This window comes from Maniola hyperantus, chromosome 13 (genome assembly GCF_902806685.2).
Source record: "Maniola hyperantus chromosome 13, iAphHyp1.2, whole genome shotgun sequence".
Classification (NCBI taxonomy): Eukaryota; Metazoa; Arthropoda; class Insecta; order Lepidoptera; family Nymphalidae; genus Maniola; species Maniola hyperantus.
In genome coordinates, this window is record NC_048548.1 from 10,595,640 (window position 1) to 10,611,964 (window position 16,325).

General features: G+C 37.9%; 1 protein-coding gene and 1 long non-coding RNA gene across 2 annotated transcripts in view; both read left to right on the plus strand.

The window, feature by feature from the left end:
• Positions 1–1,235: 1,235 nt before the first annotated feature.
• LOC117987666 (uncharacterized) lies at positions 1,236–2,869 on the plus strand. The gene is made up of 2 exons (XM_069502632.1): positions 1,236–1,393; positions 2,651–2,869. The coding sequence occupies exons 1-2, from the start codon at positions 1,251–1,253 to the stop codon at positions 2,847–2,849; spliced, it is 342 nt and encodes a 113-aa protein (XP_069358733.1). The 5' UTR covers positions 1,236–1,250; the 3' UTR covers positions 2,850–2,869.
• A 13,299-nt stretch (positions 2,870–16,168) lies between these two features.
• Positions 16,169–16,325, plus strand: part of LOC138403172 (uncharacterized) — a 92,184-nt gene continuing 92,027 nt past the window's right edge. The window contains exon 1 of the long non-coding RNA XR_011237470.1: positions 16,169–16,275. This is a non-coding gene — a long non-coding RNA (uncharacterized lncRNA). The remainder of the gene's footprint in view (positions 16,276–16,325) is intronic.

A 16,325-nucleotide genomic window follows, 5' to 3' on the forward strand; every position in this document is an offset into this window, starting at 1 on the left:
TCTATGTAGTGTTTCCTCGTCCCGCACCAAAAGTGACAGAAATTTTTATTCGTAATATTAGGCGCGTTACAAGTCCATAGGTTAGATCGTCCAAGGCACCACACCACACACAGCCCCCATGCAAACCCGGTGTGGAGTGGAATAACGCGGGTGTGTGCCCCCGCCTTTTCCATCTCGACCTGTCGCGTACTAACTATATTATCTGTAAAATTCAAAATAAAAATTGTAAATGAAATACTTACTTACCTACCTAATACAAACAAACTAACAAGAAAGCTAAAAAGACGCGAACATGACCCCATCAAAATCCTAATATTAAACGTAGCTGCTAATAAGAACACATTTTACTTTCACTTCCAAATTAACTGATTACTTGCCTTAGTCGGACATCCTGTAAAGAACTTAATCAACTCATCATTAAAGATTTTAGATCTTCCATCGCTCAAGTTAGGTATTCGTGTAATTACTAATTAACTGGACACTCTCACTCATCTAAACGAAAAGAAAATAAATTCTAGGAAGCTTCCCAATTAATATGAAATTAACTTTTAACCTTTCGAACGTCGTTTGATGATGATGATGATGATTCTTCCGTCTTTTCGGGAAGGAAGTCAATTGATTAGAAATGATAGTAGGTACATAATTATGAATTAGCCGATTGGATTTGCAAATAGAATTTTAGAAACGTCTGCTTAATACCATTACCTAAACATCGTACTCACGAAATAATTAAAAAGATGAAACAATCCCCACTTATTATCATCAGTACCTATAATATTATAAAATACCCATATTATAAATGCAACAGTGTGTTTGTTTGTTGCTTTGTCCTTCAATCACGTCGCAACGGAGCAACGGATTGACGTGATGCTTACCATGGGTATTTATAGTTCGAGACCTGGAGAGTGACATAGGCCACTTTTTATCCCGGGAAATCAATGGTCGGTGTCTTATTCATCCTGGCAAAGTTTTTGCCAAATTACCCCGAGAGCGAAGTCGCGGGTAAAAGCTAGTAATTAATATTGGATATCGAGATCGATTTCACAGTTTTATTTCTAAGAATCAGTGAAACCTGAAAAGTACAAAACATAAGCTATTTTGATTATTGAACGCATAGAAAACTTCAAAAATAAGAAAAGTTGACGTTATATTATTTTTTTCCTCTTTTTTCAATGTTTTCAATACAATGTCGATGGCAGTCAAAGTCTCAGAAAATTTAAAGGAAATATAGATTAAAACCTAACAATAAAATGCTCGAATCTTTCACGAATGTATTATGGTATCTGGAGTTCTTCGCGTTTGCAATACTTTTAATAGTGTTTTTCTGTTTCATTTTGTACATAGCGAAGATAAACTACGTGTCATATAATAAGCGGTATGACTTCCAGCAAAAGTGAGTTGGGTATTTTTAATTTAACCCTTAGACCCTACCCTTATGTTGACTGGCCTATAGGTTGAAATGGCAATCGGAGAGGGAACGCACCGCACACCCGCACAGCCCCCGCGCTAACCCGGGGCGGGTGGTCAAATTGGTCAAGCCAGAAGCGAGAAAATCGTGGATTTACCTAATTTATACAACCCGTTTACTAAAAGAATGGACCTGGCGTCGATTAAAAATCAAAAAAATTAAAACTCAACATGTGGCAGAAAAAATTCGTAGTACGTGTATGTTCGCATCTTTGTCACTGATCCACATACCTACTACGAATTTTTGTCTGGCATTTGTTGAGTTTTTAATTTTTTTTTTGACTTTTAATCGACGCTAGGTCCATTCTTTTAGTAAACGGGCTATAAGTGCGGTTGCGGTGATAGCCTAGTGATAAAGACGTCCTTTTATTTGGTGGATCGGGCGTTTGATCCTGGGCATGCAGTGCGTTTGAAGCAATTAAAATATTATTTTAACAGTGAAGGAAAACATCGTGAGGAAACCTACATACCTGAGAGTTCTCTATAATGGTCTGTAATATTATCCAAGCCCTTATGTGTTTCATTAAATTAATTATGTATGATTAGATATATGGCTGACGGCACATGGTTATTACAAAGCTAAATGAACTACGAGTGTACTAATCCCAAGCACAAAAATATCCTGTAAGTATTTATATGCCTAGTATTTAAAAAATAAAATAAAAACGAATTTAATTGTAACGTTAAAATGTCATAATGAGTGATTCGTAATGGGCGATGGCCAAAGTTAAATTTTAATGATTCTTTGTCGCAATCAAAGATCAGTCGTAGTGTGGGGTTTAGCAACACTGCCCTTTTCATAGCGAGGTCGCCATTCTAGGCACCCAATCCCAACGTTTACCTATCGGTTTTTAGGGTTCCGTACCTCAAAAGGAAAAGGAACCCTTATAGGATCACTTCGTTGTCTGTCTGTGTCTGTCTCTCTGTCCATCTGTCCCTAGTGTCTGTCAAAAAAACCTATATTTTAGTTTTTGATTTATCGTGCAAAATGACGAAAAAATACTCGAGTAGGTACGGAACCCTCGGTGCGCAAGTCTGACTCGTACTTGGGCGGTTTTTTCGAACTAAGTATCCTGCCTATTGCCTCTTCAGCTTCGCCACCCATTGATGTATGTTGGTTACTCTGGTTCTCCTGCGGATCACCTCATTTCTGATTAAATTTGATCACGTTTATTTTACACAGTCTTCAAGAGATACTCATCACAAAACCCAAACCGAAGTTAAAACCAAAGGAACCTAACCAGAGACCAGTGTGCTTCGATGTCGGCTGCGTGTGGTTCTGCCGGCTGATTGGCAGCATCATAATCATCACTGTATGCTATTGCGGCGCCTACACCTTCATATCCGATACCAAGCTCAGGTTTGGGTTGTTTGTACCGTGATGACCAATGTCTTCGTCCAATTTCTTTCGAGATGTTATGATCAAAGTTAGATGCAATATTGTTGCCAAATTCTTTGTTTCAAAATAAAGGAACACTTAAATCAATTTTTACTTTATTTGCAGCCTTAATTTTTTAAATAAATAACTAGTTGACGAGCTGACGCCCGCAACTTCATCGGCTTGGATTTAAGTTGTTGAAATCCCGTGAGAACTCTTTGATTTTACGGGTTAAAAAGTAACCTATGAGACAATCCGTTGCTCTATTGTGGCGTGATTGAAGGGCAAACCATCAAATCAATAAACCAGCACACTTAAGCATTTAACCAGAAACCTCAAAAATGTGTACATACATAAAAAAATTACACTTGTTAATTTTTTAAATTTTCATGGCGACAATTTTGAACTTTTTAGTAGGTATTTGTTTCAAGTTTCTACCTATATTATGGTTCACGAGATACAGCCCGCTGACAGACAGATGAACGAACGGAGGGACCGACAGATGGACGGCGGAGTCTTAGTAATAGGGTTCCGTTGGCATCCTTCGGGTACGGAACCCTAAAAAGCTACCACAGCACCTTCCTTTTTCTCTTTTTGGTAAATTTATCTATTAGTTCTGTTGCACCACTATCAGTAGGTACCTACCCTGATTATAAATGCGAAAGTGTGTTTGTTTGTTGGTTTGTCCTTCAATCACGTCGCAACGGTGCAGAGGATTGACGTGATTTTTGCATGGGTATAGATAAAGACCTGGAGAGTGACATAGGCTTCTTTTTATCCCGGGAAAATCAAAGAGTTCCCACGGTTTTTTTTAAAACACAATTCCACGCGGACGAAGTCGCGGGCATCAGCTAGTAAAATCATATTCACACTTTCTACATTTTGTACAAATTTTGCAACACTAAGTTCCATTATTAACACCATCTCAGATAAAATCTTTTGGTCACTAGACCATTTAAATTTTGATTCATATGTAATTTTTTGCCCGGCTCTAAATAAGACATGTTCGCACTTTCGAATAGATTAGACAAAAGAATGACGGAATAGTTAATATAATAATTGCACCTAATGCAATCAGAACGAAAGTAAAGACCACTAGTTACGAGTGCTTAAAAAATATAATAATAGTTTTTGTGGTATTTAGGACGAGGTTCTGAAAACAGCGGAGATAGATTAAAAGCTATCAGCGCGGTGGTAGATACTTTAAAAACGCCTGAAGTGTTTCAAAGCAAAACAAAGCCAACGCATTATGCGATGTTAAAAACTGTTAAACGAACTATCCGTATCAATAAGTAGAGTAAAATAAAATTTGACCCATGTGTGGTGTGATTTTTCTTTTTTGAACGCATTCGTTCAAAAAAGACTCATCAGATTGGTCCATCACATCCTCTCAGATGGAGGGATGAGTCCGACCTAGGTCTAGGTTTCTTTGTGGAAGTTTACGTTAATTTATGCAAAAGCTCACATTTCAACACCCAGCGTTTCAGCTGTGCGTCAATATGTCAGTCATTCAGTAATTTATACTTTTGTATGTATCAACGTATGTTTAGATTTCTGTGGTCGTCATACAAATCGCTAAATCATGTGACGAGGTTTGTTTGATAAGCGAACGTCCTATGTAGAGCCGCTTGTTTCACAGCCCAACCTTAAAATATCATGACTCGTGATGGACTGCTCTACGTACGCCTGACAAATTTGATTAGCAGATCCTTTGTGTTGGACATAAATGGCTTTTTTTGCACGCAAAACGCTCATAGCCCGAGAGCTCGTAATACATTTTGAGGATGTGCTTGATAAAATCTAAAAGTTTGTGAGCTGTGGATTACTTGGCGTCAGGTCAAAAGAGCTATGGATATGTAAAGGCATGATTTATCTGGACCATATATTTCTATGGTCTGTATGGTTTCTATGGTTGCTATGGGCTTCATTAGAAAGCTCAAAGTCACTCAGCGAGCAATGGAGAGAACTAACTATGGAGTTTCTCTACGAGATGTAAGGTAGTGAATAAGGTAAGTAACCCGAAATACCTGTAAAAACCATGATAATAAAATAAAAAAAAATAAGAATTTACCACGGACCAACTGGCAGGGCTGGTTTGCTTTTTCAGTTAAGGCACAAGAAACACCTTATGAAATTACAGCTTTTTAGGCACTTCCTCAGAACTTCCTACCGTCTCTCCGGCTACCATGCGAGCCCCGTGTTGCGGATACACTTTCTATTCGAAAGAATTACATAAAATTTCGCGATCACTATCTCGACAGCTCTGATGAGTCTTGGACTAATTTAATTTGTAATCCGACACTTTTGTCTTGAGTGTTAATTCTCTAGTTGACGTCTTTATTAACTGTTGATCTATTTTGTTTGTTGGCAAAAGAAATTCGGTACTTACTTACCTAATCCTTTTGTTACTCAGACTATCGTAAGTTTCCCCCATCATCATCATTGGCCTTTCTTGACAGACGTTTTAAATAATGTTTAAACGACACTTTCTTCTGTGATTGAAGAGTACCTATTTACCTACGGCCACAATAGATTTTTAACCTCTATAAGCTTAGCAATCTTCGTCAAACATCGAAGAATGCTAAACTTAAAGCTGAGGTCAAATAGAAAATATAGATAATAGAATTACAGGCGTTGTAATTCTATGCTGTTGACATGTTTAATAAGCTCTCGGGCGAGACAGATTTTTGTTTTCGCGAAATATGGTTTTAGTCTTGGAATATCCAATTTATAGGCACGGTACCTATAGGGGAAGGTTGCTCAAGTCGTACGGGCAGGCTAGGTTCTCCTAAGGGAAAATTGTTGTAATTTATTAGGGTATTTGAAATTAAACAAAATCGTAAAAGTACGCCCACTCAATCTTTCTATCATAAACAAAACAAAATCTTTTATCAAGATATAAATTGAAACACTTTAAAAAAAAGTATCTTCCGTTGTTGTGCACTGCGGAGCGGTGCGCTGCGATGCGCTGCGGTGCAGTGCGGTGCACTGCATTGCGTTGCGCTGCGGTGTGGTGTTGTGCGCTGCGGTACGCTGCGGCGCGGTGCGGTGTGGTGCGCTGAGGCGTGATGTGGTGCGGTACGGTGCGTTGCGGTTCAGGTTTTAATAAATCTGAAACCATAAAGTAAGATAATAATAATTTGATACTATGTTTAATAAATTTTTTTTTTTTTTTTTTTTTTTTTTTTTTTTTTTTTTTTTTTTTTTTTTTTTTTTTTTTTTTTTTATTTTAAAAAAGAATATTAGCCATGTTAAATGACTAATATTCCCCTTTCCTCTCCAACTAAGCGTCAAGCTTGTGCTAGGAGTAGGTACGACAATAGTGCAACGGGCGGGATTTGAACCGTCGACCTTTCGGTTTTCAGTCCACTCCTTTACCAGTTGAGCTATTGAGGCTCTCATAAATTTGCTAAGAACACCTAATATCCTGAAAATATCAGCTTTCTAGCATCATCCAGACCGAAGCTATCACCGTTCGAAAAAACGACGAAACGCTTCGAGAAAAGGTACGTAGTGCCCCCTCCATTAGTTTGGCTCGTCTTGGCGGGGGTACTGCCGTGTTCCTTGATATTCAGTAATAATAATTTTAGTAGAACCAAAAATTATTGTTTTCGCTTTAATTGTAGGTATATTACTGTAGTAGAAAGTAGACCTAGTATCAAATATCTGACACGCAACGGAAACGAGAGTTTGTTTCGTAACTGTAGCTGGGAATTCAATATAACTTTTAAAAAATTCGTCTATCTGCTTTTGATTAGCAATTACTACTTAGATTCTTCATTACCACTTAGATTATTCATCCGGTGTGAAATGTGAATAATATTACCACCGATGGATAGTTTCTGTCTATTACCCACCTCACAAGTCAGTAATTTGGAAACGCGACAGGTTGAAATCGCAATCGTGGAGGGAACGCCCAACACACCCGCACAGCCCCCGCGATAACCCGGTGTGGGCGAGCGTGGGTGGCGTGCGGGTGTGCGGGCGTCCCCCCGCCTCTTACCCCGATTGCCATCTCAACCTGTCGCTCACTACGCGGATAGGTACGGTTCTTGCCGGTCATGATCAACCTGATCAACCTATCGCTGGCTCACTACTGAGCACGGGTCTCCTCTCAGTCAAAGAAGGCTTTGGCCCCAGTTCACCACGCTAAGTGTGGATTGGCAGACTTCACATACCTTTAAGAACATTATGGAGAACTCTCATGCATGCAGGTTTCTCACGATGTTTTCCTTCGCCGTTAAAGCAAGTGATATTTAATTTTTTTAAACGCAGATAGCTCCGAAAAGTTAGAGATGCATGCCCGGGATTGAAACCCCGACCTCCCGAATAGGAGGCAGACGTCTTAACCACTAGGCTATCACGGCTCTTTTGAGGTACGCAATCCTAAAAACGGTCCCACAAAATAAGCATCTGATTATATTAACAGTAACTAAGACCTGGGTGCATAAAATTTGGTGCGGTGCACGTATTCCTTGCACGTGCTGCACGGCAAAAATAAACATTCGGCCACTAAAACTGTTTCCATTGTTTTGTACCGTGAAAATTAACACGTTGAATGACTAGTCCATTATTTTAGGAGCAATGATGGGCGGTAATGACGATCGCGTGATACTCTAAATTGGCGTAGAATGACAATTTTCATCGCGCATGGGTCATGTGCAAAACGCCAGTGTACTTGTATTTCTAGTTCTTAACCGACTTCATTTATGATCTACCTACAATAATATTATTTAGATATTATTGTAAATGTAGAAGATTAATAAGTAAATAGTCAGCCTATAAGTTTCTACTTATTTTCTTATTCATTTTCGGAATTTTTAAATAGAAAAAAGATAATACTTTTTGGCTTTAAAATCAATCTATTTTGGGACCCACTAAAAGGGGTTCATCACGGAAACTTATTTGTAAATGTAGAACGTAAGGGTTTCTAGACCTCGCGGTTTGAGATATACTTTGACCCAGTCAATTTCTCCTTTTGTCTACTAAATGGAAATTTTAGCGATACAAAATTCTCGTGCTATTGGTTACAATGCGAACGCACGTCGCAGATCGGGGTATAAGATTCGGCCTATGCGGTCAACGGGTCGACAAACATGTTTCACATCTTTGTTTCAACCGTCTATTTGTCCACGAGTGTTTGCTCGAAGGGGGCTAAGTGAAATGGGGCGGAAGCGTTAATTGACAAAAGCTCTTAAAGAGATGAGCGATGGATATCGCCGAACTTCGGTTATTATCGGTCTTCAAAAGATGTGTGAATAGGCACCTTTTAGGTCGACGCGCTTCACCTTAGGCTGCATCATCACGTACTGTTTGGTGTGATTGCAGTCAAGTGCCTACCAATAAGCACCTAATTCCTACTAAAAGAAAAAGAATACACTTTGGACAGCGTGCTCAGGAACTTAACAATCTTGTTCCTTCTTCACCGTTCTACTACAGCTTAAAGAGATTTTACTTACACTTGGTCGACGAAGACGTCTAGACAATCCTGCGTGGTCACAAAAACGTGACGGGGCCTTAAAACGCAACAAACTTTAAATACTTTTCTTAGTAGTGGATCAGCCGTTTGGGCACATATAGATCAGGGTGCTAACAAGATTTGAAGTAAGGGTAGCGCGCACCCGCTCCGTAGAAGAAGACATGGGAGAAGAAGGAGACATTATGCTCACCTTCTCTCGCCTTAGGAAACAGGTGCAAACCGGTGCCGGCCGGTTCGACGTGGGATGTCTCAGACGCATCCGATACCCGGGATCCTGAGAATTGAGACGCCTCATACCTGACACCTGACGCTGACTGAGCCGCTGGGTTTTTATAGTGGGTATCCTAGAGCACATATCCGCTTTCGGCGGGATGTGTAAGTGCATTTTCCCTAGCGAAAAAGGCATTTATTTCCTAACAGGTAATAATGAAAAACGAGCATTGAACTATTTCAATCGTCTATTCCAATTAGTTTGACTGTTAGACTGTTAGTTCGATTGGTCGGATCCGTTTTTTTAATGCAGGCGTACGGGACCCTAAAAATGCCAGAGAATTGAACCCGGGAATTTTTCCGCAAGGCAAATGATATTCTTTGTGACTTTTAGTACTAACTAATTCTCAGTAATTGTACGAATGGGTATCGATTAGCAATTTGATACAAACCATAATCGTTATTTTATTAAGTAAGGGTACGTTATTATTATAACAGTACCTAATTGGTTACTTATTTTCATTTTCATTGTTTTTTACAGAGACTTGTAAGAATAATATGGCACTAATAAGAGAATTATTATGAGTTATAATAATAATTATAGGTAATAGTAGGTACCTATTTACTCTCTTTGAATGCTGCAATACCTATAATACCTAATCCCTTTCAAAAATTATTCTCCAGTCGGTCGATTCCGGAAAACCTGCATCAATCATTATTATAATCGCAATTATTTATGTGATTGGCTGAATTTATGGTAATCTTGTTGCGACCATGCAGTGGCGTGCAGGTCATAGAGGCATAAATGCACTGCTTACCCCAGTTGTATTAGCTCAATGCATATTTTTCATTATGACCTGTCAGTAAACAGGTTCCTACCTAACTAATGCCTACCCTGGCTTCAAACACTGTGCACGCCACTGCGACCATGCATAGTAGCCAATAGGGCCGCGAGTGCCGGCCAATCAGAGGTGGTTGCGATCGTCACAATGTGGCTGTTATTTTACCGTAATCGAGCCCCAGTTGCATCTGCATTCAAACTGTTATGCTCTTTGTGCATTGCATAGATCCGAATCCGGGAATACTCGATTCGAAATAGCCGTAGTAGGGTACTATTTGTATGAGGGGCTGCGCACTAGATCGCAGAATTTCGTTTTCCGAAGCTGAAAAATAAATAGGCTGAATGTTCCTGAAATTCGCATCGTTCACGTGTGTACATTTACTTAGTGTAAAATATGCACTCCTCCATCGTAGAAAAAAACGTAGCGTTTCCGCTCAGATTTGTGGGTGGTGGTCTGTGGTTCCGCATGCGAATTTTCCACACGCCGAATTTTCCTAGCCTAACCTTACCTTAACATTTATCATACATGCATAAAGACCTACTATTCCATAATTTCCAGAGATTTCCACCTTGTAGTCCGAAAGCTCATGAACATTTTTGGAAAGGTGCTTGATAACGTGTGATAACCATAGAAATAAAAAAAGATTTTTTATTCACTAATGATTTTATGCCTATATCTTAGTTTAACGACTTATTATAATGTAAAAAAATTCAATATCCATATCTCAAAATTATCGTATATAAATCGTGGTTTTTCACACATCATTATAGCTTTTATTCAAATAAAGTGTAAATTTTTACAAATTGTAATTTACAATTAATGTACAAGTTTCAAATCTTACAGCTAGCACATCGGCAAGACGTATAATTTCCCACGCGCTGTCAAAAGACATCAGAAATGTTGCATAGGACAGGGCGTGAAATTATTCATGCATATGGGGTGCAGGCAGATTCGGAATGCGATTCCTACCGAGTAGAACTAGCAAGAAGCTCGGCTGTTGCGCTTTCATATCACTAAGCTTTGGATACAAAGTAAGGTAGGTACAGTTACATCTTGCTACCTCTTTTTACTATCGTAGATACGGATCAAATATTCGTCCCGCTATTTCCTACAAAATAAACAGTTGTATCAAAAATCTCGTAATAAAAAAAATATCTCCTTATATTACGTACGATAAAAATATAATTTGCACCAGTGGCCATGACGGATTATTAAGTTGGTCTTTACGATTCTACACGGACGCACAATAAGATGATTCTCTCGATGATTGATGCTTTTGTTAGGTTTATCTTATGTTTTTAGGGTTTCGTACCTCAAAAGGAAAAACGGACCCCTTATAGGATCACTTTGTTATCTGTCTGTCTGTCAAGAAACCTAGAGGGTACTTCCCGTTGACCTAGAATTATTATGAAATTTGGCAGGTAGGTAGGTCTTATAGCACACGTAAGGGGAAAAATCCGAAAACTGTGATTTGTGGTAACATTACAAAAAAAATATTACAATGTGTTAATGAAAAGTTATTAGTATTTTCACAGTAAGACTGATATATCATAATTATGAAAGGGCATTACCTGTACATTTAAAAACTGTTTTTTTTTTGTTTTTTTTGCATAATAGTTTTTGATTTATCCTACGAAATGACGAAAAATACAATAGTACGGAACCCTCAATGCGCGAGCCTGACTCGCACTTGGCCGGTTTTTTAAATACTTAATTACTGTCTATAATTAACGCCTAGCATGTAAGAGATATACCTATAATATGGTGCAGATTTCCAATGGTATCGTTGTTAACGAAGCCTACTTAGATCGATGGGATCTCGTTGTACGTGTTGTTGCTATGTTTAAAAATTGTTTTAAGCCTGATGGTAGTCTGATAAATAATCTATGAGATAAAATCTATTCAGCTAGCGCGCGAATCTAACAAATAATGTACACGTACGGTTGGTGTTAACTTGGGTTTCACATACATACTTCTTCTTACGACTAGTTTATCTGCATTCTGATAGCACGATGCCTCAAAGTCTCTCTCAAAAGGCAAAAATCTGAAAAAACCACCGTTTTGGAAATTTTAAATTTAAATAGGTACTTTTTTTAACTTCAGATACAAGCTAGCCATTGACTGCAATATCACCTGGTGGTAAGTGATGATGTAGTCTAAAATGAAAGCGGGCTAACCTGGAAGGGGTATGGCAGTTTTTACTAACCCCTTTGGTTTCTACGCGGTTTTACATAGTAGTAATAAATTAAGTTACATTAAAAATGCTTATCTCTGAACAGAGATTTCTTCCAGCTTCCCATTCAAGGCAAGTTACTTAAAGGCACTCGGAAAATATAAGCAAAATAAAACTATAAACGAATTTAGTGATAGATTTAGAACTTTTTGTGCAAATCGAGATTTTATGAAAACAATCAATTGGGGCCGATTCTCTAGTACACAATCTCTAAACTAAACTAAATTAACAGGTCTAAATCTAATGCTATCCTTTTCCGCAAGCAACACTATGAAAGGGATAGCAATAGATTTAGACGTGCCATTTTAGTTTAGTTTAGAGATTGTGTACAATGGAATTAGCCACAATGCTGAACGAATTACAATACGACTTGTTGAAAACTATTGTAGAGAGTGTATTCAAAGAAAAAGCTTATGTTACTTTTTAGTGCATTTTAAATACATGATCGATTTTGAAATTGGTAAAAGTACTTTTTTGCAATTTTTCTAAAAAAAGAAGCTCCTTTCAGCTATTCAATTGTGTAGATAAAGTTTATAGTTATACTGTTTTCAGTCTTGAGCAACTAAGAAAAAGATCGTAAGAAACATCTACTAGTATAACTAAATGTAGAGATATACAGTTATACACATTCTAAATTAATATTTCGATTGCTAACGGCTGCTATATATAAAAGGAAAAGGTGACTGACTGACAGACTGGCTGATCTATCAACGCACAGCTCAAACTACTGGACGGACCGGACTGGATCGGGCTAGGCATGCAGATAGCTATTATGACGTAGACATCCGCTAAAAAAGGATTTTTGAAAATTCAACCCTTAAGGGAGTGAAATAGGGGTTTGAAATTTGTGTAGTCCACGCGGACGAAGTCGCGAGCATAAGCTAGTATCTACTATAAGTAGATATATTTTTTTACATTTTAAATCTCCTGTCCTAACGGGTGGGAGCATTTTGACACAACAATACTTAGTGGCACAGGCTGTCCTACATAAAATAAATGAATTCATTTAATTTCATTACTGCTAGCAGCGTATGTCAGTGGCCTTTCAGAAAAGCACAATTTATAAAAGCTGTTATATCCACCTACGCAGTAAAAAGCGTTATTTTTAGTGAGCGTTTTGTTCTACGCGCATACAAAAAAGTTGCTTTTAATAGCTTAATTATGGGATTCAACGCTTGCATGTGAGCGACATGTCTCTTATTACTTACTTGAAGACTCGTTATCTGTTATTAAGAATATAATAGAATAAGTACACTTTATTTTCTTTCACAATAAAATATAGAGAGTTTACATAATTATTATACAATACGGAATATAATATTGAGTTGATAATACAGGGTGTAACCAGAACGCTAGCGAAAACTGTAAATACCCCGCCCGCCTACGACGCGACGCGGCATTTAATCCGAGTAGTCTGCTTACGCAACGTTTGTTGACCTCTAGCGTCAGTCAGCTGTTTTATTTGCAATATATCGTAAACTGTTACAAAATTATAGGATTTTTTATTTTACTTTTTGTGTTTTTCTTGTGGTGTCATATCAGTAATGATCAGTAGTGTCTTCATTTTTGCCAGCGTTCTGGTAACACCCTGTTTATTTTAAGAATATTAAGGTACGGTTACATAAATCGAAAAAAAATAGGGCTATATTGGGGCTACATGCGTCAAATGTACTAACATTTGTCGCCTGCCAGTGACGTCAAAGCACTCAAAGCCTCGTCGTTTTGTTCGAAGTTCCCTAACTGTTGTGAATAGTGTCGTTAGTGTGTTGTGGCTCTTTATATACAATTTTATAAAGATAAACTTTTATTATTTTATGGCTAAAAGTAGACAGTAGAATACTAATAAATAGACTGAGAAGCAGTGCAGCACGCAGAACGAGTAAAACACACTAATTACTGATTGTGCGCCTATAAAGATATCTTAATTCAGTTATAGGTAAGAGCTGTAAAAATAATATTAAAAAAGCCTACAGCTACGCAATAAACTAACTGTTTAACGCAGCTTTGTCTTCTTGGAATTTTAAATGATAATAATTATCTCCAACTAACAATTTTTAGTATTTATAAGTTGAAATATTTTTATTCACTTCATTACATAGTACCTAGTAGTTGAAGTAACGACTTAGTGTTTTTAAAATTCCGTGGGAACTCTTTAAAATTCCATGTTGAAAAGCATGTTTTTTTTAATAGAGATATTGGGGCCGATTCTCTAGTACACAATCTCTAAACTAAACTAAATAATTAACAGGTCTAAATCTAGTGCTTTCCTTTTCCGCAAGCAGCATTATGAAAGGGATAGCAATAGATTTAGACGTGATATTTTAGTTTAGTTTAGAGATTGTGTACAAAGGAATTAGCCACAATGTAATCATGTCTGTCTTCATGATTCAAGCTGTCTCTGTGAGTGTGTTTTTTGTCAAGATAGGTTCAGAGTTGAGACTTGAGAGGTAGAAAGGTAACATACACACAAACACACATTTTCTCATCCATATCTACTAATATTAAAATTGCAAAAGTGAATCTGTTTGTCTGTTATCTTTTCACGGCCCATCACCCGTTTAACCGATTTTGATAGGTACCTACCTAGCTTTTATAGGTTACTGTTTGACCCGAAAACTAGAAGAGTTCATACGAGACTTTTAAAAACCTCATTCCACATAGGCAAAGTCGCATCATCTATTTAAAACAAAGACAGCTCGTATCTAGTTTGCAGTAATACTAAATGATGCCCACGAGGGGATCGTCCGCGAGGATTTAAGTTTTTTACCCAACCTTTTTTTAGAAAATCGTTTTAATCGATGTGAAAAGATTAAGACAAACAGACACACTTTCACATATTTACTATAAGATCATAACATCATCATCATCAACCAATAGACGTCCACTGCTGGACATACGTCTCTTGTAGGGACTTCCACACGCCACGGTCTTGCGCCGCCTGGATCCAGCGGCTCCCTGCGACTCGTCTGATGTCGTCCGTCCACCTAGTGGGGGGGTCTTCCAACGCTGCGTCTTCCGGTGCGAGGTCGCCATTCCAGCACCTTGCGACCCCAACGTCTATCGGTTGTACGAACTATGTGCCCTGCCCATTGCCACTTCAGCTTCGCAACCCGTTTATCATAACATGGATAAATCAAAAGGCGGGTTAATGATAATAATACATAATGATTCGAATAAAGATGATCGTAATGTATGATTCGAGACACACAATAGAGGCAGAGTCGCATGGGCCGCCACCCACCAGACCAGATCAAAAATTTAGAAATTAAAAATTCCAAACCTCTGCCAGGAATTGAACCCAGGACCTCCCACTAAAAAGACCACAGTGCTTACCACTGCGCCAGAGAGGTCATCAAAATGTCGAGTTAAACCCTATTTCACCATTAGATTGGTTTGTAGGTACATTAATAAATTGAATAAGTACTTACTGCCTTTTTATTCGCAAAATTACCTCATACATAGTTAACACATAAAAGTAACAAATGGCTTAACACGTTCTTATCCTACATTGAAATGCTGCTAATAGTTCTGCGATAGATACTGCAGTACAATTACTATAAACACAGATTAGTCTTTATTTTTGAATCTGATACATTGTAGAGAAAAAAACCGGTTAAGTGCGAGTCGCACAAGTCGGAGAAGGGTTTCGTAATCGTACGAAATAACAATTTTATTTTTCTTAAATTTTCATTTTGACATTTTTATTTTCTTTCTGTGAAAATTCCAATTTTCAACTCTTTACGTATAACGGTTGATGAGGTACAGCCCGCTGACTGACTAAAAAAATAATACACAAATCGGTTCAGAAATCTTTTAGATTTCGGTGTAAATAGGTAGAAAAATACAACTCCTTCTTTTTTGAAAGTCGGTTAAAAAAGTAGCCTATGCTACTCCTTGATTAATCCTCTACTTGTCTCTGAAAGTCCTGTCAAATTAGGTTCAGCCGTTCCAAAGATTAGACCGTTCAAACAGACAGACAGACAAAAAAATTTAGAAACGTGTGATTCAGTTATGGTACAGTTCAAATAACCATATGAGTAATTTGAGGTAGTTATTTTGAAATTACAGACCGACACTTCAATTTCATTTATTAGTATAGAAGTATAGATTAAGTACGCCATGCTTTATCGAAGGAAAACATCGTGAGAAAACCTGCATGCCTGAGAGTTCTCCAAAATGTTCTCAAAGGTGTGTGAAATCTGCCAATCCGCCACTTGGCCAGCGTAGTGGATTATGGCCTGAACCCTTCTCATTCTAAGAGGAGACCCGTTCTCAGTAGTGAACTGGCGATGGGTTGTAATGTAGGTACATACTATAGGTATACTTAACTTGAAAATTTACAGTAGAGCTTCAGATGTTTTCTTTTAATTTAACTTAGTTGCTAGGTACCGAATAATTTTATTTGCTATCTACAGTCCTATTCGATTTTTAGCCCTAACTAACTATAGACACTTCAAACTTTATCTCCCTAATAAACCCTTTGCAGAATACTTAGCGAAAGTGCTCGCACCCTCACCCGCGTATAAACGCGCGCAGGCGCACAGTACCAAGCACTCGCGAATTACACGCCGACGTGTGCGCGCGGCATTAGTGCAGTGTGGTGATTCGAATTTTGAACGAGATTGTGAATTATTTTTTTTTTTAAAGTGGAACTTGGAGTGTTTGGGTAAGTGTCTATTTGTTTTATTCAGATTAAGATATTTTTTTCAATAAAAC

What these genes read in the sequence shown, in the direction of transcription:
- LOC117987666 (XM_069502632.1), top strand. Translation starts at nt 1,251, where the DNA reads ATGCTCGAATCTTTCACGAATGTATTATGGTATCTGGAGTTCTTCGCG. An exon ending in CGGTATGACTTCCAGCAAAA is followed by an intron (nt 1,394 to 2,650) that starts GTGAGTTGGGTA and finishes TATTTTACACAG; the next exon opens with TCTTCAAGAGATACTCATCA.